This window comes from Gobio gobio, assembly GCF_949357685.1.
Source record: "Gobio gobio genome assembly, chromosome: 22".
Lineage (NCBI taxonomy): Eukaryota > Metazoa > Chordata > Actinopteri > Cypriniformes > Gobionidae > Gobio > Gobio gobio.
This window is the reverse complement of record NC_137118.1, coordinates 40167375-40193159: the sequence shown is the minus strand read 5'-3', so window position 1 is coordinate 40193159 and position 25785 is coordinate 40167375. Positions and strand designations below refer to the sequence as shown.

At 37.7% G+C, this 25785-nt stretch overlaps 1 protein-coding gene across 2 annotated transcripts in view; it reads right to left on the bottom strand.

The window, feature by feature from the left end:
- Window positions 1-24674, bottom strand: part of atg10 (ATG10 autophagy related 10 homolog) — a 40412-nt gene extending 15738 nt beyond the window's left edge. The window contains exons 1-6 of one of the 2 annotated variants that reach the window (XM_079804914.1): window positions 24637-24674; window positions 19940-20106; window positions 19575-19697; window positions 16049-16171; window positions 3474-3606; window positions 2991-3088 (exon numbers count right to left, since the gene is read on the bottom strand). In XM_079804914.1, coding sequence (XP_079661040.1) covers window positions 2991-3088; window positions 3474-3606; window positions 16049-16171; window positions 19575-19697 — 477 coding nt within the window. In that variant the 5' untranslated portion in view covers window positions 19940-20106; window positions 24637-24674. The remainder of the gene's footprint in view (window positions 1-2990; window positions 3089-3473; window positions 3607-16048; window positions 16172-19574; window positions 19698-19939; window positions 20107-24636) is intronic. The other variant, XM_079804915.1, reaches the window with a different exon arrangement.
- Window positions 24675-25785: the final 1111 nt, after the last annotated feature.

Genomic DNA, 25785 nt, shown 5'->3' with positions numbered 1-25785 from the left:
GCGTTGTTTTTTCATATTAGATACATTTGAGTGTGTTGAAAGTTTTTATAATGCTACACACTGCAGTGAGCTAGATCGATATAGGCATGGTAAAACATGGTACTTGCGTTAAATCTAGAAAACGAGATTTAAACAATAAAGACTAAAGGTCCTTTCACACTGGACGCGATTTTGACGTGCAAATAATTCGCGTGATGGTTTTAGTTTTTGATCGGCTGTTTGTGTAATGAGTGCTTCAACACCGAACGTGAATGTGCTACGGCGAAAAAAACTTTCTGCTTCAATGTCGATTTATTTTAACTCTCGTAGCGACAGAAAAGGCTTCAGCCAATCAATATAAGGAAACAAAGGTGACTAAATGTCCAGTAGATGTCACTAGCTATTCAATCAACATCAACCTTTGCCAAGTATCGAGATGACACGAGATTACAGCTCCTGTGGAGTACAGACAACGATAACATAGCCTAGCCTTTTGAGTTAAAACTTGTTGATTTTTTTCCTAAACCTAATTGTGTCCACTACTATAGAAAGTGAATGTGTTTCCGTCAGTACGCACTTAAATGTTTACATTGTGACTCAACCGGAAACATAATAGGAAACAGCTGCTCCGGATCGATTGGTTCCTGAAGTTTGTGGTTTGTCTTGTCAGATGCGGTGCTACTGTTTTTTGGAGGAGCTCCTCAAATTGTCCCACGGACATTCGAAAGTAAGTGCAGATGATGAAGTTTTAGCTCCTGTACAAGATTAGCATACTCCCCTTCAGTCTCTCTGTTCTTTTAAGACTGGGTGCACCCAAAACCTTCTTTTCTGTCTTTTAAATAAAATGAAAAGCTCGTCTTCACTGGATGATGAAGTGTCCATGTTTTCTCAGCTGTCGCCGCGATTGTTTTGCAATGTTGGAGCTCTGAAACGCCTCAAACGTCGCAAATTCGTGTCATGGCTGATGTGAATGGTTTTGAAGCGAACTATCTGCACACAAAATATTTGCTTTTCCACTTTGCTTTTCCGTTACGCGTCCGGTGTGAAAGGGCCTTAACTGTGTTGAGCTATAAAACAATGATTCGTTTTCTGTCGATGAATGTATCCAAACAGTTGCTCACCTGTCTAATAAAACACATATTAAAGCTTCTTTGGTTTCTACAAAATAAAAAAATAAAAACCCGGAAATCGAGGGTAATGCGGGTATGATGTCATTGATAGGCGGCACATACACGGTCCGTGTCCTGGATAAAATTGCTAATTTCTCTGGATTTAAACATTCTTGGAAACATTTGGGATAATAGTACACAAGTCAACAAAATGTTCTAGTGGTTTTTGGATATTTTAATCCAAAAATCGTACATATTGTGCCTTTAAGTAAGTGGCTCTCTTTATGAATGGGCCATTTAATGAGAAAGCAACTGTCATTGCTTCACCCGATTTATTTGCTCAAAATGCAGATTAATTCAGAATCGAATGAGACAATAACAAAACAGACAATATTGTGTGTAAAATAACATATTAACTTCTTATTTATTGAACTGTTTTATAAAATCAATATCAAGTTTGCACTCGTGCTGTTCAGAAACAAAAACAGCACTCGTGTGATATTGCGCTTGTTACACGTTTGATATTGCCTATCTACACTCACCTAAAGGATTATTAGGAACACCTGTTCAATTTCTCATTAATGCAATTATCTAATCAACCAATCACATGGCAATTGCTTCAATGCATTTAGGGGTGTGGTCCTGGTCAAGACAATCTCCTGAACTCCAAACTGAATGTCAGAATGAGAAAGAATGGTGATTTAAGCAATTTTGAGCGTGGCATGGTTGTTGGTGCCAGACGGGCCGGTCTGAGTATTTCACAATCTGCTCAGTTACTGGGATTTTCACGCACAACCATTTATAGGGTTTACAAAGAATGGTGTGAAAAGGAAAAACAGCCAGTATGCGGCAGTCCTGTGGGCGAAAATGCCTTGTTGATGCTAAAGGTCAGAGGAGAATGGGCCGACTGATTCAAGCTGATAGAAGAGCAACTTTGACTAAAATAACCACTCGTTACAACCGAGGTATGCAGCAAAGCATTTGTGAAGCCACAACACGCACAACCTTGAGGCGGATGGGCTACAACAGCAGAAGACCCCACCGGGTACCACTCATCTCCACTACAAATAGGAAAAAGAAGCTACAATTTGCACGAGCTCACCAAAATTGGACAGTTGAAGACTGGAAAAATGTTGCCTGGTCTAATGAGTCTCGATTTCTGTTGAGACATTCAGATGGTAGAGTCAGAATTTGCCGAAAAAAGAATGAGAACATGGATCCATCATGCCTTGTTACCACTGTGCAGGTGGTGTAATGGTGTGGGGGATGTTTTCTTGGCACACTTTAGGCCCCTTAGTGCCAATTGGGCATCGTTTAAATGCCACGGCCTACCTGAGCATTGTTTCTGACCATGTCCATCCCTTTATGACCACCCTGTACCCATCATCTGATGGCTACTTCCAGCAGGATAATGCACCATGTCACAAAGCTCGAATCATTTCAAATTGGTTTCTTGAACATGACAATGAGTTCACTGTACTAAAATGGCCCCCACAGTCACCAGATCCCAACCCAATACAGCATCTTTGGGATGTGGTGGAACAGGAGCTTTGTGCCCTCGATGTGCATCCCACAAATCTCCACCAACTGCAAGATGCCATCCTATCAATATGGGCCAACATTTCTAAAGAATGCTTTCAGCACCTTGTTGAATCAATGCCACGTAGAATTAAGGCAGTTCTGAAGGCGAAAGGGGGTCAAACACAGTATTAGTATGGTGTTCCTAATAATCCTTTAGGTGAGTGTATATCATATGATTTAAATATGCGACAAAGAAAATACAGAGGCATTTTTGCCCGGATATCTTGAATTTTAGAGCCATTCTAACTGCAGAGAGAAAGAGAGAGAGAAAGCAACTGCCAAACAACAAATTCAGTACACTCATGATGTCACACACGTTACCTGTTGGGTGAGAGTGTCCCAGGGTCCCTGCTGTAGTCTCTGTCTATAGTTCGGATGAACATTGCTCCACACCTCCTCAAGAGAGAGGGTATTCCCATCTGTAATGAGAATAAGGTTTTTATACAGTCCGTACAAGCGATCATTTTAAAATGGTTGCATGTGCATATTTGCGAACTTGCTCAATAACAGCTTCAAAAATGTTTACATGGTGGCCATTCATTTATTTACAGCACAAAGTCAAACTTTGTTGAGCACAAACATAAGTCGACGTTCTGCCTGCATTCTCAAAACTCAAAACACTCCTGACGAGATGGGGTCTCAGTGTAAATGTTGAGTCTGTTTTTGCAGCGCACATAAAACCAGACTTTGAGAAAGCAGAACACAGAGGGTTCTGAAATACACACACTGATAAGGGAAGCAGACAGCATATAAACAAGACTTTGCAGTTTAATGATAGAAATGCAGAGAGAGAATGTCGTGTACCTAACGCGGAGGCTCTGAAATAGAGGACGGGGATCTGATAGCTGCAAGAATACAGAACGTGGTATTCATAGCGCAGCACAGCATGAATTTCACATACTGCCTGAACTCCAGCCGTTTCATCCTCAACGTCTGCCTAGAAAACAAGACAGAGAAACGGATAGAAAGTGAGAGATTTATGCAGCCATAAATGCGGGGGAAGTTTTTTGTTGTTGCTGCAACAAATCTATAGATTGCTATAAATGAACATCAAGTCTCAAATTTTGAGATAGGATTAGTTCACTCAAAAATGAATATTCTGTCATCATTTACTCTTTCTCTTGTCGTTCCAAACTTGTATTAATTATTTCAGTCCATGGAACACAAAAGAAGTTTATGTGAATGTCCAAACTTCTCATTATCATACACAGAGCTTTTGGGTCGGTAATATTTAAAAAAAAATATATATATATATAAATAAATAAATAAATAAGAAATTAGAATTTAAACAGCAAGGACATTTTATATGATATTATTATTATTATTTTATATATTTACAAGATATTGCACCCTTATATATCTTCAGTGTAGCTAGTATTAAAGAATTTTAACAATAATATTTATTTTTAATATCATTAGTACTATTAACAATATAAATATAATATGATGTATACATTAATAGTATACAATAATAGTTACATTAATAGTAGCTAGTTATTTTAGTTCAGCAAGGATGCATCAAATTGATCAAAAGACATTTTTAATGTTAGAAAAGATTTCCATTTCAAATAAATGCTTTTCTTCTGAACGTTATATTCCTCAAAGAATCCTGAAAAAAAATGTATCACGGTTTTCGGCAAAAATATTAAGCAGCACAATTTTTTTTTTTACATTGATAATAATAAGAAATGCTTCTTGAGCACGATATCAGCATATTAGATTGATTTACAATTGTGGGCAGAATTATTGGCCCCCATTGTAAAAATGATCAAAGATGGCTGTAAAAATAAATCTACATTGTCTTTCTCCATAACACATTTGCCATAAGTATTGGCACCCTTTTATTAAATACTTTTTGCAACCTCCTTTTACAGCTCTGAGTCTTCTCCTATAATGCCTGATGAGTTTGGAGAACACCTGACAAGAGATCAGAGATCATTCCTCCACACAGACACCCAGATCCATGTTGGTGCTTCTTATCTTCAGTTCAGCTCACTCATTCTATAGGGTTCAGGTCAGGGACTGGGATGGTAATGGCAGAAGCTTAATTTTGTGTTCAGTGACAACATTTTTGTGTTGATGTTTGTTTTGGATTGTTTTCCTGATGGAAGATCCAACCACGACCCATTATAAGATTTCTAGCTGAGGACGATGATTTTTTATTTGTTGGTATTTGCTAGAATCCATGATACCATGTGTCTGAACAAGATGTCCAGGACCTCCAGCAAAAAAATAGGCCCACAACATTAAAGATCCAGCGGTATATTTAACAGTGGCCATTGGCAGGCCCGTCGCAAGGGGGGTGCGAGGCCCTGTGCGAACGTGATGTGCGAGGCCCGGGTGGGGTGGGGGTGATATTTACTGGGCTCTACTGTTGCTATAGTGACGAGACGAACAATTTGTTGTTTATGTGGATATATAAAAAAAAAGTGTATATTCAGTTTAACAGCATTAGGTTCAAGAAGTTAAACTGTGCAGTGCGCACATTTTGAGTTCTAAATGGGTCAAACGCGCTTGCAAAACGGCCTGAATCCACTTGAATGAGTTTGGACTGCTCTCTCATTGAATCATTAGAAGCGATTTCTCAGTCAGTAAAACAAACAGCCAATATTGAGAGGACCAACGCTGTTTTCAGTAGTTTTCCTCTGTGAACGTGCGCTAAATGGATGTCTGACAATTTTGTTGCTTTTTGCAGTTTTCAGATTTAAAAACGTTTAAACGTCTAGAGTTCTGTGGCAACATTGCTCTCACTGATGCTCCGAAAGGTGCGTAATAGTTAGGCTATGCTTATTTAACTTTATAGTGTTAAATAAAAAAACCTTTTGTGCGCATCGTCAGATGAAATCCTGCAGGCATCTATTCTTTCTCCATCCATGCAATAAATGCACATCCTTGAATGAGCGCAGATTTCTAGCATATTTACTTGAATTCTTAGGTTATATCTATTGTTTGACCCATTTCAGAGGCAGTTAAAGTCAGAATTTGAATGAACTGTGAATAAAGCTCTACGAACTTGACTTTATTTAAACACAGCTGTGACTTTAAAAAAGGGGGAGGAGACCGAAAGAAACTGGGTTTACCAAAGAAAACCTGCTCCTTACCAGGTTAGGTTCACAGAGTAAGTTACCCTGGTAACTGACTCTAAGTTAGCTCTCTTTCAGAAACTGGCTTGACTCAGGTTTGACATACCTCCCATTCTGAAACAGAAAACCCAGAGTTTCCCTCATTTCAGCGTTAACATACTCAGATTTTTCACTTAACCTCCTTTCTGAAACGGGCCCCTGGATTTTTACGTTATGTTTTATTATGTGTGTGTGTGGCAGTCGTCCGTGAGGGGCTGTCTTCTTTACTTTCATTTTGTGTTTATTTGAATAGTAAAGCGTTGAACGTTCGCCGGTTCCCACCTCCTTCTTCCCATAACAACATATCTGGTGTTACAGCTGCCAATAAGCTCTTTTTTTGTTTGTTTCATCTGACCATAAAACCAGGTCCCTTTTGAAGTTGCAGTCGTGTCTGAACACTGAATATGCTGGAGTTTTTTTGGGGATGAGCGAGGAGGATTTTTCTTCAAACCCTCCTAAACAACATGTGGTGTAGGGGGGCTGTTTGATCATTTTTTTTCTCAAGACTCAACTAATCTCTGCGATTCTCCATCTGTGATCCTTGAGAGTCTTTGTCCAATCAAACTCTCCTCACTATTATGCATTGGGACAATATAGACACACGTCCTCTTCGAGACAGGTTTGTAACATTAGTTGACTAGAACTTCTTAATTATTGCCCTGATGGTGGAAATGGGGATTTTCTATGCTTAAGCTATTTTACTACAGCCACTTATTTTGTGAAGCTCAACAATCTTTTGCTGCACATCAGAACTATATTCTTTGGTTTTACTCATTCTGATGGATTAAGGGAATTTGGCCTTTGTGTTTCCTCATATTTATACTCCTGTGGAACAAGAAGTCATAGCTAGACAATCTCATGCTCATAGTCACCCCGGTGTGCTAAAAAATTTAAATATTAATGGGAATGCACTTCAGAGATATTTTAGTCTAAAAATTCTAGGGGTGCCAATAACGTGTTTTGGAGAAAAACATTTATTTCATAATGTGATTTCCCCCCACTTTCAATTCCTTCACTTCAATGAAAGGTTATGTTTTTTAATTAAAAGATAAAAAGGATAAACCATTATTTTTTACAGCCATCTTTGATCATATTTACCAGGGGTGCCAATAATTCTGACCACAACTGTATGTTGTTTTTGACAGTTGTTGGAGCTCAACAGCATCCGTCTCTGTTCATTTTCGGTGTGTACAGACAAGAGTCGCCAGAACATTCTCCTTAACCCTCCTTCTGCGCTCCAAAAGACAGTTGTACAGGTTTGGAACGACATGATGGTGAATTAATTAATGAATACGTTTGCATTATTGGGTAAACTATTCTTATACAACATCTTGCCACATAAATATTCATTCTGTTTAAACCGCTTTAACAATCTTCTACAAGAAAACTAACTTTCCACCTGCAAGAAGTCATGAATGGAGCCATATCGCATATCTGATCAATGGTACATGTGCAGACTTGTCATAAACCCTGAGCCGCGATACCAAACCCAAACGTACATCCACACCACCCAGCCATCGACATACGCGAGTGATTCATCGACCAGCATGTGACTTCATTCTTCTTTCCATAACTTGTCTGATGAAAATGAGACCTCCTGAACAGTGGGCAACAGCATGTGTTTACCTTTTTGTTTTCCTCTTGCATCCTTCATTCATAGGACGTTGTTGACATGTTGAGGGAGTTTGTACATTCCACCCTTTATGTTGTGGAGCATGACTAATGGCATCATGCACAGGACCCTCGAGCGGGACCATATGCACAAATGTTGTGCAGACTATTTACCTCTCTTTCATTGGGCCGTGCGCACTGAATTTTCTTGCTCCTTCTCGACCTGCAACCCCTGGTGATTAATTGGCTGTCAGAATGTGGTATAAAGGTTTAGTGCGCTGCAACTTGCACAAACACAGATAAACAGGAAGCGGTGCCGTCATACTAGGTAGGAGTTAACAACCATCCTCAGAGTAACTGGGGAGTGACTACAACTAAAAGCAGCAAACTAATTTACTGAAACTACACGTTGTAGACATTACAGAATACATCACACTGTAGGTTCTCCAGTAACAAGCAACTTTTACCAACAACGAGCAATGTAACACAACAGAAAGCTACATTGCTGTCACAAATTGGACAGTCATATTTGTTCAAGTAAATTGGTTCATTTGTAATTTTCAGAATATTCATTTGGTTGGGCAAGACAAAATTACGGAAATCCCTGCATCATTGAGGGCGGCAATAGTGTAGGGGTAAAATGCATAGCATCAAGTTGATGCAAATCGACCCAAGGTTCGAATCAGCCTTTTGCCAAACTCACTCTACTCCCTTTTCCCATCACATATCAGATCGGAAAGGCATTTGTTTTCAATAAAAATGAAGAAAATATTAGAACAGTGGAAATAAAAGCGTCTAACGTGTTTAATAATAAGTGTTTATCGGTTAGGGGTAGGTAATCAGCTGAATTAGAGACGATAAAAGTGAGTGGATCCAATATCATTGATCGTAAAAAGTGGGTGGGTCTTGTCCCACCCACATACAATGGTTCCAACGCCCATGTATCAGGCATAAATTATAGAAGGCTTAATATTGTGTTAGTCCCCCTTTTGTTGCCCAAACAGCCCTGACCCGTCAAGGCATGGACTCCACTAGACCCCTGAAGGTGTGCTGTGATATCTGGCACCAAGATGTTAGCAGCAGATCCTTTAAGTCCTGTAAGTTGCGAGGTGGGGCCTCCATGGATCGGAACTTGTTTGTTAAGCACATCCCACAGATGCTCAATTGGATTGAGATCTGGGGAACTTGGAGGCCAAGTCAACATCTCAAACACATTATCCTGCTGAAAGAGGCCACAGCCACCAGGGAATACCGTTTCCATGAAAGGGTGTACATGGTCAGCAACAATGCTTAGGTAGGTGGTCCGTGTCAAAGTAACATCCACATGGATGGCAGGACCCAAGGTTTCCCAGCAGAACATTGTCCAAAGCATCACACTGCCTCCGCCAGCTTGCCTTTTTCAGGAATGCATCCTGGTGCCATGTGTTCCCAAAGTAAGCGACGCACACACACCAGGCCATCCACTTGATGTAAAAGAAAACGTGATTCATCAGACCAGGCCACCTTCTTCCATTGTTTCGTGGTCCAGTTCTGATGCTCACGTGCCCACTGTTGGCACTTTCGGTGGTGGACAATGGTCAGCATGGGCACCCTGACTGTGCAGCCCCATATGCAACAAACTGCGATGCACTGTGTATTCTGACACCTTTCTTTCAAGAACCAGCATTAACTTATTGAGCAATCAGACCACACGGGCCACGTGCATCAATGAGCCTTGGCCGCCCATGACCCTGTCGCCGGTTCACCACCGTTCCTTTCTTGGACCACTTTTGATAGACCAGAAAAACCCCACAAGAGCTGCAGTTTTGGAGATGTTCTGACCCAGTCGTCTAGCCATCACAATTTGGCCCTTGTCAAACTCTCTCAAATTTTTACGCTTGCCCATTTTTCCTGTTTCTAACACATCAACTTTGAGGACAAAATGTTCACTTGCTGCCTAATATATCCCACCCACTAACAGGTGCCGTGATGAAGAGATAATCAGTGTTGTTCACTTCACCTGATATAATGTTATGCCTGATCAGTGTATACATACGTTTAAAAGATATTTCACCCTTCCATGTAGTTAGCTACTTGTTATTAGCTTGTAGTCTATAGCTTTGTTGTAATATAAATAATTTGTAATAAAAAGTCTTTGCGCACTCCTAAATGGCAACTGCAATGTGATTTCGATCACATGGCCTTTGCGGTCCACACTGATACGTGCAGGTTTAATTAGCGAAAGTGTCTGAGTGACAAGTCGGATCACCAGAGGCGGTGGCTGTATCCCTGGCAAGTTCAATGCAGGCTCAAGGATTCTTCACGCATCCATGCCTTTACTGATAACATCTGCTCCCTCCCATTCAAGCGCAGTCTTGAGAGACACAATACTACTGTTTCACATCCGACGTCTGTCAGGAATAAAAGAGTTTGGAAAGAGGGAAGGCAGGTCAGATAAACAATGACGTCATGCTTTTTCCAAACAGTACCAGCATTGAAAGGTAAAATATCTCACCTAGAGGGTGTAAAATTAGGTGTGAGATGAGTTAAAAAAGAGTCTAAATACGCTAGCAGAAAACGCATTAGATTTCAGGCAGGAACTCGTTTAGCAAAACGAAAGCTCTCATTCAACCTTTGCATAACTGACTCTTCGACTGCATTTGGAATTCAAATAAAGGACAAAAGTTCAGCTGCTGTGTACGTGCGCCTGCAGAACACGCTTAAAATGATTAAAAGGTCAAGTTTAAAAAGGGGCGTTTATTAACTTTGAAACGTGTTTCTAGCAACAACAACTGGCATCCGCCACCGTTTGTTGTCATTCAAATGCTGCCGTGTTTACGTTCAAGCAGGTGTACAGATGTAACGGTGCAATCGCTAAACGGCGACACCTGTTCAACTCCACAAACACACAAGGAAAGCAAAGGGCTGTGTGGCACGCTGCAGCAGACTAGAGCTATAAAGAGGATCTAACAGAGCCATGAGCTCAGGTATACACTTTATACACGCTCCGTTTTTCACTGTCAAAAGGAAGATCAATACTGGACGTGCAATAGCAGAGTAGAAGACGTTCCCCTTGCTTACCTGAATACCAGCGTTTGGCTGGGTAATTTCAGAGGATGATGAAGGATGGGCTCTTTCATTAACCTAAATAAGCCCTAATTACGGGTTTAATTATCCTAGTAATTCCGTTTACATTCTTCGCACTTAAAGGATTAAAATATCTTTTGCTTCTGGGTGCATCTCTTGAGGAACAAATAAAGATTCCTTCCTTAAATGTGGTTATATAGCAGCTACAAGAAACTGTAGTGGTTGGACGAGACTCAATTAGTCTTTTCTGAAAGGGAAAAAACAATACTAATTGCAAATAATAAAAATGCATGTATATGTATGTATATGTATATGTATATGTATATGTATATGTATATGTATGTATATATATATATATATATATATATATAGCTACAAAATAATGGTTTTATATTTTAATATACCGTGAAATGTATTTTATTTCTTTAATGCAAAGCTGAATTTATCATCATAATTACTCAAGTCTTCAGTGTCACATGATCCTTCAGAAATCATCCTAATATGCCAATTTATTATCAGTGTTCAGAACCTGTCATACTTTTTTCAGGATTCATTGATGAGCAAAAAGTTAAAAACGAACAGCATTTTTTCAGAATTCTTTTCTAACAATATAAATCTTTATCACTTTTTATCTATTGAACGCATCCTTGTTGAATAAAAGTTAAATTAATTTCTTTCAACAAAACAAAAGAAAAAAAAAAATTACTGACCCCAAACTTTTGAACGGTAGTGTAATGTTACAAAAAAAAAATTGATTTTAAATAAATGCTGTAATTTTTAAACTTTGTATTCATCAAAGAATGCAAAAAAAAAAAAAAGTATCACAGGTTATAAAAACATATTAAGCAGCACAACTGGTTCCAACATTGATAATAAATCATAAGCATATTAGAATGATTTCTGAAGGATCATGTGACACTGGAGTAATGGCTGATGAAAATTCAGCTTTGCATCACAGACATAAATTATATTTTTAAAAGTATATTAAAATAGAAAAGCATTTTAAATTGTAATAATATTTTACAATATAACTTTTTTTATAATTTTTTCTGTATGTTTGATCAAATAAATGCAGCCTTGATGAGCATAAGAGACTTCTTTCAAAAACATTAAAAATAGTAATGCTTCCAAACTTTTGACCAACACTGTGTGTATATGTTAGCCTAGAAATCAAGATGCACCCTAGCAGCAGCAAATCTAATTTGCAGCCAGATTCGTCTAGCAACTCTCCGTTGGCTTGCGAGCTGGAAAAAACAAACTCTGGTCAGGCCAATCACATCGTGTATAGAGTCGGTGGGCGGGCTTCACATAATGACAGCAGAGTTGACGCGGTTCCGCGTGCTACTTGTAAACAAAGAAGCTGGCGAACAGCGGTCTTTCGAATCGGCTTTGGCCGCAACTCTGGAAGACTTGGAGTTAAGCTTTTCTTTGAGAAAAGAACAAACGGCACTGAAGTCATTCTTAAAAAAGGAAGATGTGTTCGGAGTTTTGCTGACCGGATACGGCGAAAGTTTAATCTATCAACTAGCTCCGCTTCACCTTCTTCGTCGCTCTGGTTAGTTGTAGCGCTATCCTATTGCGTGCAGAGGGAATTTGAAAGACAACCGTTTATCCCGCCCCTCGGATTGAGCCCTGCCAATGGTGTGAGATAAAGAGAGAGAAGGACGATTATTCTTGTTTATTGGCCCCTTCATGTACAGGTGCTCATAGACAAAGAGTAACATTGAGCATAGCTCCACATAAATCAGGTGTGTGGCACTGAAAGGGTTAACCCTGATAGATTTTTGTTGAGTGAGGCATTTATTCACTCCCTAAAAGAATTCCACCACTCAAAACAGGATGCCACAAAAAAGGAAAAAAAAAGCAGTCCTGGTTTGCCTAATCTTCCACAGATCTTTCAGGATTTTTTTTCTTCCTTTCATGAACAATGAAAAAAAAAAAAGAGACTTTTCTTGTAGCCTGCAAGCTACTGCTTGCTGCCGAACAGTCTTTACCAAGGTCAAGTTTTCTAAATGTTCCTTTATGCAGGGCATGTCAGGTGACGTGCGCTGTGGCACGACTGCACATGAGACTTCAGAATATTGGGGAGTGAACAAAGGAGATGCTGATGTTGAGTTGGTATAACTATAGACAATGCATGCTGGTCTTTTTGCTTCTGTGTTTCAGTAATTTATCAGCGATGGATAAATCTAGCAATACACTGTTAAAAATAAAGGTTCCAAAAGGGTGTTTTCACAGTGATGCCATAGAAACACTATTTTCCCATTTTTCAGTGAACAGTTTTTTTCTTAGAACATTTTTAACCTTTTAAAGAACCTTTTGTAGCAATGGAAAGGTTCTGTGGATGTTAAAAGGTTCTTCACAGAACCACTGACGCCAATAAAGAACCTTTATTTTTACACTGTAAAAAATTACATAAAAACAAAGCATATTTTATTAATATCAAGATTTCTTATTGAGATTTAAGCTCATTTCCCTTGAAAATTCTTATTATTATAATGCATTGGGACATTTTACTGTCAAGTTGTTTTCTGTACTTAAAATGTACAACACATACTACAACATAAAATATAAATACTTTACCATTTAAATAATATAACATTTCTTTTTGCATTACAATTATGAGAATCAGAATTTTTGCATTACAGTAATGAGCATCTGCAGAGATATGTGCTTATAAGTCATGATAAAAAGGCAAAATATATATAATAATTATTATACATCCTCAGTGATTTTGTTTATATAATATGAAAGTCAAAATATACTAACAATGGAGCAATTTTCACTATTATTTACAACAGAATCTGCATTTTCATGGGGTCAAATAAAAGATTTTTGTTATATGAGACAAAAAAAACAACAACTTTGAGCATCAAAACCACTCCTTTTCCGGTAAAAAAAGAAGAAACGATTTTCAAAATTCTAAGAATTTGTGGCAGTTAAAGTAAAAATGTTCACAAGCCAAACATGTCTCTGAGTAACATTTAATTTAAGCCACAAAATAAACTTCACTCTGTAAAATAAGTAACAAAATAACAAAAAGCATTTTGAACGTCTCCAACACATTTTATAATTACCCAAAAATCCAGCATAGTTCACCCCTTATGCACGCTATCATGTCCGTCAAAAACTTAGGCTGGCTATCGGAATATTATGGAATATTAGAACAAAAAACTAGTGCTGGGAAATCGATTAATCGCGATTAATCACAACCAAAATAAAAGTTTGTGTAGACATAATATACATGTGTGTGTACTGTGTATAATTATTATGTATATATAAAAATACACACTCCTTCATATATTTAAGAAATATTTTCATATATACACCATATATATATAAATATATATACATATACACACACACCATATATATTATATTATATTATATATATATATATATATATATATATATATATATATATATATATATATATATATATATATATATATATATATATATATATATATATATATATATATATATATATATATATATATATATATATATATATATATATATATTATATCTTATTCATAAATATAAAAATGTTATATATAAATATAAAATTTTTCTTAAAAAAACACTAGTGTTTGTGTTTATGTATATATACATAATAATTATACACAGTACACACACATATAATATGTAAACACAAACGTTTATTTTGGATGCGATTAATCGTGATTATTCAATTGCACAGCACTACTAAAAACATCAACATAACACACCCATGGACATCAATTCACTGACTACTTGCCGGCTACAAAATAATTATTACCTTATGATCCATCAGTTTTTGAATAATCACAACATTGAAGTCAGTCAAACAATTACGTGCACAATACATGGTAGTATTTACGAGAAGCAGAGGTCCAGCGAGTCACGGATTTTCTGGAAAACCCACATTACCAGATGACTACGTCATCGCTTTCCGAGAAGAGGGAGAAAATGGTGGCCTGAGCGACTTCAACATGCTATTTGTCAGAGACGATAACGTATGTAATGCATACTGCATGCAAGTATAAATTTGTTCTTCACTTGCTGAATTGAATCCGAATGATCAGGGAACGGAGCAAAATATTTTACACTGCATGCTAAAGAAAATAGACGCCAATCAATTTGGAAAAACTTCACCGGCTTAGTGAACATCATTCAACGTGTTGGTTTTGATGGACATTTTTTATGCACAAACTATGCATTCTGATAGTGACATTACATAATTTTCTATTCTTGACTGATCTTTTTTTTTTTTTTCTCCATCATTTTGACAATAGAAACATGTGATCTGGAGATGAGTCCCTGTAGTCGCCCAATTTGACTCATATGCTCATGAGTATATATATGACTCTTATATGTAATATATATATTATAAACTTGACAGGTGATTTTTTTATAAAATGTAGTTTGAATAATATCTTCTCTATTGTTTAAAAGATTAAGGCAATTATCAAAGTTTGATAAAATGTATAATTTTCCAATAAAAGACTTTACATTTTTACATGATTTACATTTAATTACCGCTTAGCAGATTCTGACTCATATATATATATTAAATGTAATATATAAACTTTGTGAATAATCACATTGATTTTAAGGAGCTTTTAATTTCACCAGTTATGTTTCCTAAACTAAGCAATTTGGCTACATTTGCAGATGATAGTTACTCTAAGTAAAGAAATGCTATTTCAGAGCAAATACTGGAAGATATAATAGTGAATATCATTAAATAATTAGTGTGACTGACCAGCCCCAACCACAGAATATCGGATGGATTGCATTACAATCAGTTACTTCATAAAAACTAAACTGCTTTCTCCAATGGCACTGAAATATGGCAAAATCTCCTTCATGAAGGGAGACTGTGTCGAGTCTTCCCTAGTGTGTGTGAGCTGAATGTAAATATGCAAGAAGTCGAGTCATTTGCAATCAGCCGGAAGGGCTTACTAATGAAATGGGCTGAGAGTGGAGGTAAAGAAAAATCAGCCACAAGGCACAACCCCCATTTTGGAGGAGATCATTTAGACCGGCATACCAATCAAAATATTTTGCTGATACTAACTTCAAAGATTGTTTTTAAAAAAAAATCAAGCATACTCTTTAAAGTTTAAAGATGTCACTCACAACCATTTTTCCCCCGAATGGAAATGCATGTAGTGTGCAGACAAAGCTAAACGATTGTGTGTGTGTGTAAAACACCCGGATGGACAAAAGAGCATAAACATCTTAACAGTCACATAAAAGAGTATGCCAACATTAGCAAGTTTTTCCAAAACTATACCTGGCACGGTTATACAGCAAGGATTTAGTTAAAGTGTTTCCTTCAGGTAATTGATTCAGTATGTGGGGAAACACTTAGGTCAGTCTTCGTTTCTGGTGGCCCATTTTGTGAGCGTTTATAAATGGACTGGCTCATTCCACCCAAGAACCACCCCCAGTTCAGAGACAGTACGCTTATAATGACCAAAATGAGTCAAACGAAATGACTTACTCGTCAAAGGTCAGCACTTAGTGTTAGGGGTTGTTCAGATCACTAATCCTCCTAAGTAGGAGCAATAGAAATAGTGATACTTGTCTTACCTGAATGTCATCTGTCAGAAGCTCCATGTTTTCAGCCTGCATGAAACCCCCATGTTGTTCGTGCAACAAGCTTGATTTTACAGGGATGAGAACAGTCTTCTTCATGAAGCCTTCATCAGAGCCCTGGAACAAAGTCAAGTCACAACCAACACCAGATTACCATAAAACACTGGCATGTAAAAGAAACACCTAATGAATCTCAGGAAACATGTCAACAACATACTGTATCTGGGACATATTTCAGCCAAAAATGTAATTAATAAATTAATGCTGTCAATCAATTAATCACAATTAATTGCATCCAAAATAAAAATTGTGATTAATCGATTGACAGCACTATTTTATTCATAAAATATTTGGCTGAAACTTGACAGTAAACAATTATAATATTGTTACGACAAATACACATTTTTCCTTAAAAAATTTTAAAAAGACATTTCAAAATATTATGCATGCAGATTTTATGAACCCATATTAATTGAGAGACAATGGAATATTCATGTTTTCACACTGCAGGACCAATTAAACTCAAAAAGGTGATTAAAAGGAGTAAAAAACTAAAGATGCAAGTAACCATGTTTATTCTAATGCCTGATCTGTGATTTCTGATGTGCAATTATTAAAGTTCAGACAGATTTTCTTTGCCTAAAAATCATTCAATACTGTTCATGCATCATACAGAGGGCTAAAATCAGGATAGAAAACAAAACATTTTTTTTTTTTTTTACGTAAAAATCATATTAACATTATAAAGTGCACCTCAGGAAACATTATAAAGTAAAAAAAAAAAACCCGTTCATGACCCTTTATACACTTTCCCTTAAAATCTCTAGACTAAACTTGACATCTCTGTAGACTAAAACCTTTGATATCTATAAACAAAATGTCTATGGACATGCATTTTCACATCATGGTAGCATTTGTAGCATGGTAGCACTAGCTTTTAATGCAATTTTTAAAGAGGCCGTATTATGCCATTTACAAAGTCTTGATTTAGTTTATTGGGGTTTACTAGAATAGTCTTGAATGTTGAAAAACACATATATTTGACATTGTTGCAGGCAGCACCTCTTTTCCTAGTCTGTCAGTAACACTCTTTTTAGTTCCGGTCCGCCTCCTTCCAAAAAGCGTAGTGTTCTGATTGGTCAACCGCTTCCAGTGTGTTTCGGAAATGAAATCCCTTACCATAACTGCGAGTTTCAAACAAACCTGCAGCACTTGTGTTAAAAACTGAAGCCGACGTGCCTCGATCGCCCCCCAGGTGGCTGGTCCCTGTATAGCTCATAACCCCGCCCCTCTGTGTATTCTAATGGACGAGACAAACTAAACTAAATCATTTTTTCCCAAAAGATGCTTTCTTTCATTTTAGGCAGTTTTTCAAGTGTTCATTCTTTAAATAAGTTTAATTTTAGTTAGTTATTTGATGCTATAAAAACGGGGGCTGTGACGTCATGATTGACAGCTGAGATTTTTTTCTTTAGCTTTAATTTCTACATTTCCATAACTGTTTATTTCACACCAACATAATGAGTTGTTCTGCATCTATGAGAGTGTGGGTGAGCTTTTGATATCGCGGCTCTACTTCCTGCTGTCTACTGCGCAGACTCCGGTCCCGAGGTCACTACTGCGCAGACTCGGTCTAAAATCAAAGATGTCAGCGCCATATTCGGACCTCCGGAGGCTTCACTTTTCTTCAGCGGAAGAGAATGAAGTCGCGTCGTCCAGACCGTATTTTTTTACGGTCTATGGTTTCAACACACTACTAACTAACTCAACCAGGCCTCGTCCCTTTTTTTGCGTATGCCTTGGGCGGGAATTATTTAAATGAGGAATATTGTGGCGTGTTCGTTTATGGAGGGAAAAATCAACACTACAATCAAGGCTTTTCAGGGAGTTCAGAAACAGTGCGCACTGATATAGAGAATAACTCCCTTTGGAGTGACTTTGTGCTTCGTAACTAAAGAAAGTCAAAAATTTACAAAAGCATAATAGGTCGTTTTGAAGTAAAAACATTTAAATTAAGTGACAAAATGCTTCTGTTCCTCTATTGTAAGTAGCTTTGCATCAGTGTTAATTTCGTTGACGAATCATTTGTCATAATTTTCGTCAACAACATTTTTCACTGACGAAAACGAGACTGTAACTAAATAAAAACTAGTGTTGGATGACAAAACCTATGACGAAAATCAACTGTAATTTTCGTCAACAAATAAAAACAAGACGAAAATGTTAGGGAGGGACGATTAGGGAAGAGATCCAGTCAGAACTGATATCCTGTGTTAACAGATGCGCACATTTGATTTGAGCGTGCTGATCTAACCGCTGGAAAACACGGCGCGGTTGCACGTTCTACAGGCTCATCCCCAATACAGCGCTACAGAGCGGTTCACAATCAATGAATGGCGCACATTTATGCCAGGCAATTGTTTATGAACTAATGCTGATGAATAATGACAATGTTTACTTTACGATGTTTATATAGTAATATGTTTTAGACGGTTGTAACAACGCATATTTTATCTCCTGAATTTGAATGAGCTCCTGCAACTGCAATAGTAAGGCACCGACATTTCAAAATAAGAGGCAATGTGTATTTCGAGCTTGTTTGTAATTAAAAGTCACGCATTATATATTCGTTTTTGGTTACACAATAAACTGTATTTAATTTAATTCCCATTTAATTCATAGTCAGGAAGAAAGTCAGGAGGAAATTATAAAGAGATAATAGTTAACTAAAACCATTAAAAAATTACTTGAAATTAAATAAATGTTAACTGAAATAAAATAAAAAAAACACTTATTTGAAGCTTTAGCTTAACCTGATATGGCCTACTAACTAAAATAGAAATAGAAAGTTATAAAAACTATATAGATGTTTTTAAAAAACAAACAAAAAAGTGAATTGAGCTCTCTTTCGTGTATTTTTAATGTCAAAAACAAAATGATGTCAAAATGTCAGTTCAAGTGACAGTCGGTTATGTAATGCTTAATGTATTACAATTTAACTAAACTCATTAGATTTTAGGATACTAAATCTACTGTAGATTTCATTGACTAAAATCTTATGATATTTAGTCGGCTAAAACTAGACTAAAAACTAAAAACAATTCAGGTGACTAAAATATGACTAAAACTAAATGGCATTTTAGTCAAAAGACTATGACTAAAACTAAATCAAAATTTGCTGTCAAAATTTACACTGCTTTGCATAAAAGCATCTGAGAAGTGCATATGTAATGTAGTGTAAATATACTGTATGAAACATTAAAAAAAAAAAGTTGTAATACAATTAACAATTGCAGTGAGAACCTAACAAGAGTTGAGAAATAATGAGAATATTGAGAGAGAGAAAATGTAAAAATGGCAAAATTCTAAAAACAGGCTTAATTTTCTTCATCTTCAAAATAAAACTCTTTCTTGACATGTTTTGTGAGATTCACCCATAGAAGTTCCTTCTTTCATTCTAAACCTCTAAGGATAACAAGTAGGCCCAGACTTTGTGGAGTTACTCAAACATTCACTTCACCTTGATCTGCTCCCAGCTCCAGCCATCCTGGATGGTTTCGGAGTGTTGGAGAAAGAGCTGACAGCAAAGCCGGAAGGTCCTTTCATCCAAGTAACATGACGCAGGGTTTTTCTCACCTGCCATCTGAGGGTAAAAAGTCACATTTAAATGTCTAATAACCAAAGATTACTTCAACTCTCCAAAACGAATATCCCAAAGTCAACATGAAACGCCATTCACAACATTAGGGCAATGGCCACATCTTGGTTTATTCCATCAGGGATTGATTGGATCGTGGAAGAACGATTCATTGCGATAACATGCAAAGTTATGCTAATCATGCACAACTGTATTAAGAGAGTAAATTGAGACAATTCTATGCTCACTTTAAGTTCTCTCAGCAAATCCACGAGCAGATTTAGAATTGCTCAAAGACAAATTCCATCACAACTTTAGGATGCTGCATCATAACAGAGGCTCTGGCTTCAATTACTCTGAGGAAACGGTTGATTCCCTAAGTGGCCCTTTCCTGCTCGTGCCTCTTTCACCCCCTCTGCGTGAGCAAGCAGAAATGAGAAACATCAAACAAACCCATTTATTCACATCTTCACTGATCAGCCGCTTTAGTGAGCATCTACAACTTCAAACTAAATGGACACAACATGGCTTGATTAATTACAGCATGTGACTCAATAAACAAAATGTGCACACACTTGAGTTGACTAGTGTCTGGGTGTCTAGCTATAGCCCATGTGGGGAAAGAACAATTCTTTAAATAACTATACGCACATACTACCAAATCTTAATTCAGATTGGATGAGCCACATTTGAAGCCGTTCTCAATAAACACAAACTCAAAACGATGATATTTCTTGACAACCGTGGATTTATTCAGAACTTTTGCACTTGCCAGAAGTATTGTGTATTCTAATTTATGAAGTAATAATCTGTTAAAAAGGGAGAGAGAAAATGTAAAAATCACTCTTTCTTGACATGTTTTGTGAGATTCACCCTTAGAAGTTCCTTCTATCATTCTAAACCTATAAAGGCCTGTACACACCGGGACGAATATCGCGCGCGCTTATCGCCAGCGTTTTTCGTGCCGTTTTTCGGCGCGTCTTGAGTGTTCACACCAAAGCGATTTTCACTGGCGCTGCGCCGAGTGAACGTGCACATTCAGTCAATGCGCTCCCGGTACACAAGATGGTGCTGCGGCACTTTAAGCCTCTGACACTCGCTTGTCACACAGAAGGAGAAGAGAGACAGTATTTACGTGCTTGCCAAAACCATAGACATATTATATATATGGACAAAACCATTCACACACTTTTTGCTAACTGGCAAGCAGCATTAGCAGTTCATCTTCTTTGTCTACTTACTACTTCTTCGTCGTATCAATGTGTGCTCGGCAAGACCGTTTTGTGCTTGAGCGCCACCAAGTCGTGTTTTACTGTCACTTCAGCAGCTCCAGGCACGTGAACAAAAGCGCCGATCTCATTGGTCGGACAGTTTTTTACGCGCCGCGTCAAAATAAAAAAACAAACCCGAGGCGTTTTTTTTAAAATGACGCTTTTACGCCTGGCGTTTTGCGCGTCGGTGTGAACACTCACATTGGCGCCCATTGTTTAGTCCCGAGGCGTTAAACGTCGGCGATAAACGCGTGCGAAAATCATCCCGGTGTGAACAGGCCTTTAAGGATAACAAGTAGGCCCACTGGTACACTCTAAAAAAAAGGCTCGTAATCATAGGGGAACCTTTTTTAGTGCTATATGGCACCAATTTTGGTGCTTCAGTGGTTCTTCAGCGGTTCTTCAGAGGTGCTATATAGCACCTTAGTCAAAGAACCGGTGAAGAACCTCTGAAGAACCGCTGAAGAACCTCTGAAGAACCGCTGAAGAACCACTGAAGCACCAAAATTGGTGCTATATAGCACTAAAAAATGTTCCTCTATGATTACGAGCCAAGAACCATTTTTGGTGCAATACAGAACCTTTTGTTTTTAGAGTGTACTGGTAATTTTCTTTGTGTTAAGTTTGTGTACATTTCCTTTAAACCCTAAAACACAATACAATGCACAACACAAAATGTTAGTACACTGGGCCCTATTTTTATGGACCATTCTTAAAGGGTTAGTTCACCCAAAAATGATTTCACCCGTAAGACCTCTGTTCATCTTCGGAACACAAATGAAGATATTTTAGTTGAAATCCGATGGCTCAGAAAGGCCTCCATTGGGACAATGCACTTTACACTCTCAAGACCCTTAAAAGGTACTAAAGACGTCGTCCATCTCACTACAGTGGTTCTACAATAACTTTATGAAGCGACGAGAATTGTTTTTGTGTGCAAAAAAAACCTAAATAATGACTTATATAGTTATGACCGATTTTAAAACACGGCATCATGAAGCTTCAAAGCGTTATGAATCAGTGAGTCGATTCAGCGGTTTCGATCGCCAAAGTCACGTGATTTCAGCAGTTTGGCGGTTTGACACGCGATCCGAGTCATGATTCGACTCGCTGATTCATAATGCTTCGAAGCTTCATGATCCAGTGTTTTGAAATTGGTCATCACTATATAAGTCGTTATTTAGTTGTTGTTTTTTTCACACAAAAACTAATTCTCGTCACTTCATAAAGTTATTTTAGAACCACTGTAGTGAGATGGACTTTGTAACGACGTCTTTAGTACCTTTTAAGGGTCTTGAGAGTGAACCGTGCATTGTCCCAATGGAGGCTTTTCAGAGCCATCAGATTTCAACTAAAATATCTTCATTTGTTTTCCGAAGATGAACGGAGGTCTTACAGGTGTCGAACGACATGAGGGTAAGTAATTAATGACAGAATTTTCTTTTTTGGGTGAACTAACCCTTTAAGGACCCTTTAAGGACCCCATTCACACCAAGGACAAAAACTATGACAATAACGATAAATATATAGTTACTATATAGATAAATCGTTCTACATATAAAAAGAATCCACACCACAACTATAATGATAATGGCACAGAGAAACAATATCGATGGAATTACTTTCAGAAAGATTTTTTCCAGCTGATGAATGATAAAAACATTGACAGCCAATCAGAATCCGTTATGCTTTAACAAGCTCAAGTATTTAAATCGGCAGATGTCAAAACGACATCTAAACGACATCGTTTATTCTAAATGACATTAGAATAAACAGAGCATTATGTGGATCCTACTATAGTTATCGTTATAGTTCTTGGTGTGGACGGGCCTTTAGAGTTTATGATATTTAGTAAATATGACAAAATGTGAAGCACCATTATTGTATGTCCAATTTTAATCCAATTTCATATGACTAAAGAAGTAAAGCATAAAAATTATTTTCATGGTTGTTCACATGGCAAATTTAGCATGTACGGGAATTTATTTATAGTACACACTTACATACTTAAAATGTGCAGTGTGAAATAGTTATGAGGATCTATGGACAGAAATGCAATATAATATACATAACTATGTTTTCCCTATGTGGTGTATAAAGACCTTATATAATGTACCGTTATGTTTTTATTACCTTAGAATGAGCCATTTCTATCCACATACACCGCTGGTCCCCTTACAGTGAAGTCGCTATTTTGCGCCTAAACGGACAAACTGCTCTAGAGAGCGCTAGTCACTCTCTGCTGTCTCAGACCATAGATATACATAATAAAGGCTGGATGCCTAACGTCATCACCGGCGGCCATCTTGTCACGGGCAAGCTTTCTGGCAGGCTCTGTGGTACCTGATGTAAGGTGAGTGATCTGCACGACACAAATACTCGTATCTCGCTGAAATCTGAAATCGCTGAACGTGGCTATAATTCTGGATGCGTGAACAAATGCAGTATGCAGTGTCATAACTACATCTCTGACGTTTATGACAAAACAAACAGTTTGAAAATCAGTTATGGTTATTTAAAAAGTACATGCAACCATTAAAACACAATGATTGAATGAATGAGTGAGTGACTGTGTCAGGATGGCCGCCATGTGCGGCTGTCGACCTCCATTGGTCATCAGCGTGGACGAAACATCTAGCCTTTATTATGTATATCTATGTCTCAGACAATGTCAACATCATGTGCTTCGAAAGGGAGGGGTGAGCAGTTGCAATTCGCAACCTCCCCACTAGGTGCCGCTAACATTTACACAGTGCACCTTTAAAGACTGCATTTCACCAAATTCAGTAATCAGATACAACTCTTTTCACAAACACACCCCCATTGGCCAGCCAAAAAGATAGTTCCAGCCAAAACTCACACCCCCAAAACGCTGTTGTCGTGTAAACGGCCAAAATGCTTGAAAAGTTTTACATTTTTTGTTGAAAACTGTGTGTAAACGGCCCCTAAATGAATCTGCAGTGGTCAGGTGGTACAGCATTCGCATTTTACAAGTTGGAGTTGTAATTATGAGGGTTTTTTTAACGTCTACAAGGACGTTAACGCTTTTTACTCATATTGTTCGTTTGACAACAAAAGCCACAGAATAACAGTAGTTCCACTATTTGGTAAATTAGCATATGAGATTTTTACTTATAAACTAATCTTATTAACATGGATGTTTAATATGCAGTTGTCTCTTGTTTATTTAAGCTTTAAGCTTGGATGGGGCTTATTTTATCATCAGAAAATTGCACAAATCGCATTTAAACTCTTGACATCCAAATTTCAATGTGGTTGTATTTTCAAGACAACTATGACGACTGCCTCTTGAAACTTTATAGCCTGAATCCGATCATGTTTTCAGGTTACACCCTTTACTGATACTTAAGTTACATAAAGCGTCATATGGCGTCTTGGTTGAGCTGAGCTCGAATATTACACAGCAAATAAAGATAAAGAACTAAAAAAACAGTTTGAGCATCAGCGCTCGTGTCACTTCAACCGTGCAGCACTCGAGAGCTCCTATTTATAAAGTCAGCAGCAACGTTGCTGTGGTAACTGCAATGCACGTTCTTTGACTTTGTTATAATTTCGAAAACGACTGCCTGATATGTTACGTTGTTGCTGTATGACTCGGAACTGTCATAAAGAACATCCACAGCAGCGCAAACTGCTCTATCGGTCTGTCTTACCATGATCTCACTCGGCTACTTCCGGGATCCTGAGCGCTGAGGGGGTGAAACGGAACAGCCAATGTTATTCAGCACAGACGGTTTCAAGCCGCCCACTTTGGGGGGAAAAAGCACAGCGCAGACATTAGAGGACAGACAGCAGTTAAAACATTCGCCAAAATAATATACACAACCGAAGAGAGAAAAGATCAGTGTCCACAACGAGGGATTTTCAACCAAACTAAGGACTTGAAGCATTTATCACTAGCTATAACATTTTTAATTTCTGGTCATAACATACTATTTGATGATACATCCACATTTTGATCCATAGCTTGTATTTAAAATGACATTTTAGTACTATGAAGGAAGGGCATCAAACAAGGACCCTTAAAGGTCATCCAGTGTCTAAGTTTAAAATATAAATAAGTTATAATTGTAGCTAATGGTACTTTAGCAACAAAAAGTATCTAGGACTTAAAGGGATAGTTCACACCAAAATGAATAATTTTGTCATTAGACATAAGACTTTTACTCATCTTCGGAACACAAATGAAGATCTTTTTGATGAAATCAGAGCTTTCTGTTCCTCCATTGACAGCTATGCAGCTACCACTTTGACGCTTCAAAAAGTTAATAAAGAAATCGTAAAACTTAACCATATGAATTGAGCTAATTTAGGCAGATTTAATTTAGGCTTTTGTTAACAAATAAACATTGATCAGTGGACATAAACAGCTCAACCAAACCTTTTTGACGCACGAGAACAAACCTCATTGGTTCTCGCAGAAGCTCAAACGTGCTGCGTAATACGAGAATGAACCTCATTGGTTCTCGCAGAAGCTCAAACGTGCTGCGTAACACGAGAATGAACCTCATTGGTTCTCGCAGAAGCTCAAACGTGCTGCGTAACACGAGAATGAACCTCATTGGTTCTCGCAGAAGCTCAAACGTACTGCGTAACACGAGAATGAACCTCATTGGTTCTTGCAGAAGCTCAAACGTGCTGCGTAACACGAGAATGAACCTCATTGGTTCTCGCAGAAGCTCAAACGTGCTGCGTAACACGAGAATGAACCTCATTGGTTCTCGCAGAAGCTCAAACGTGCTGCGTAACACGAGAATGAACCTCATTGGTTCTCGCAGAAGCTCAAACGTACTGCGTAACAC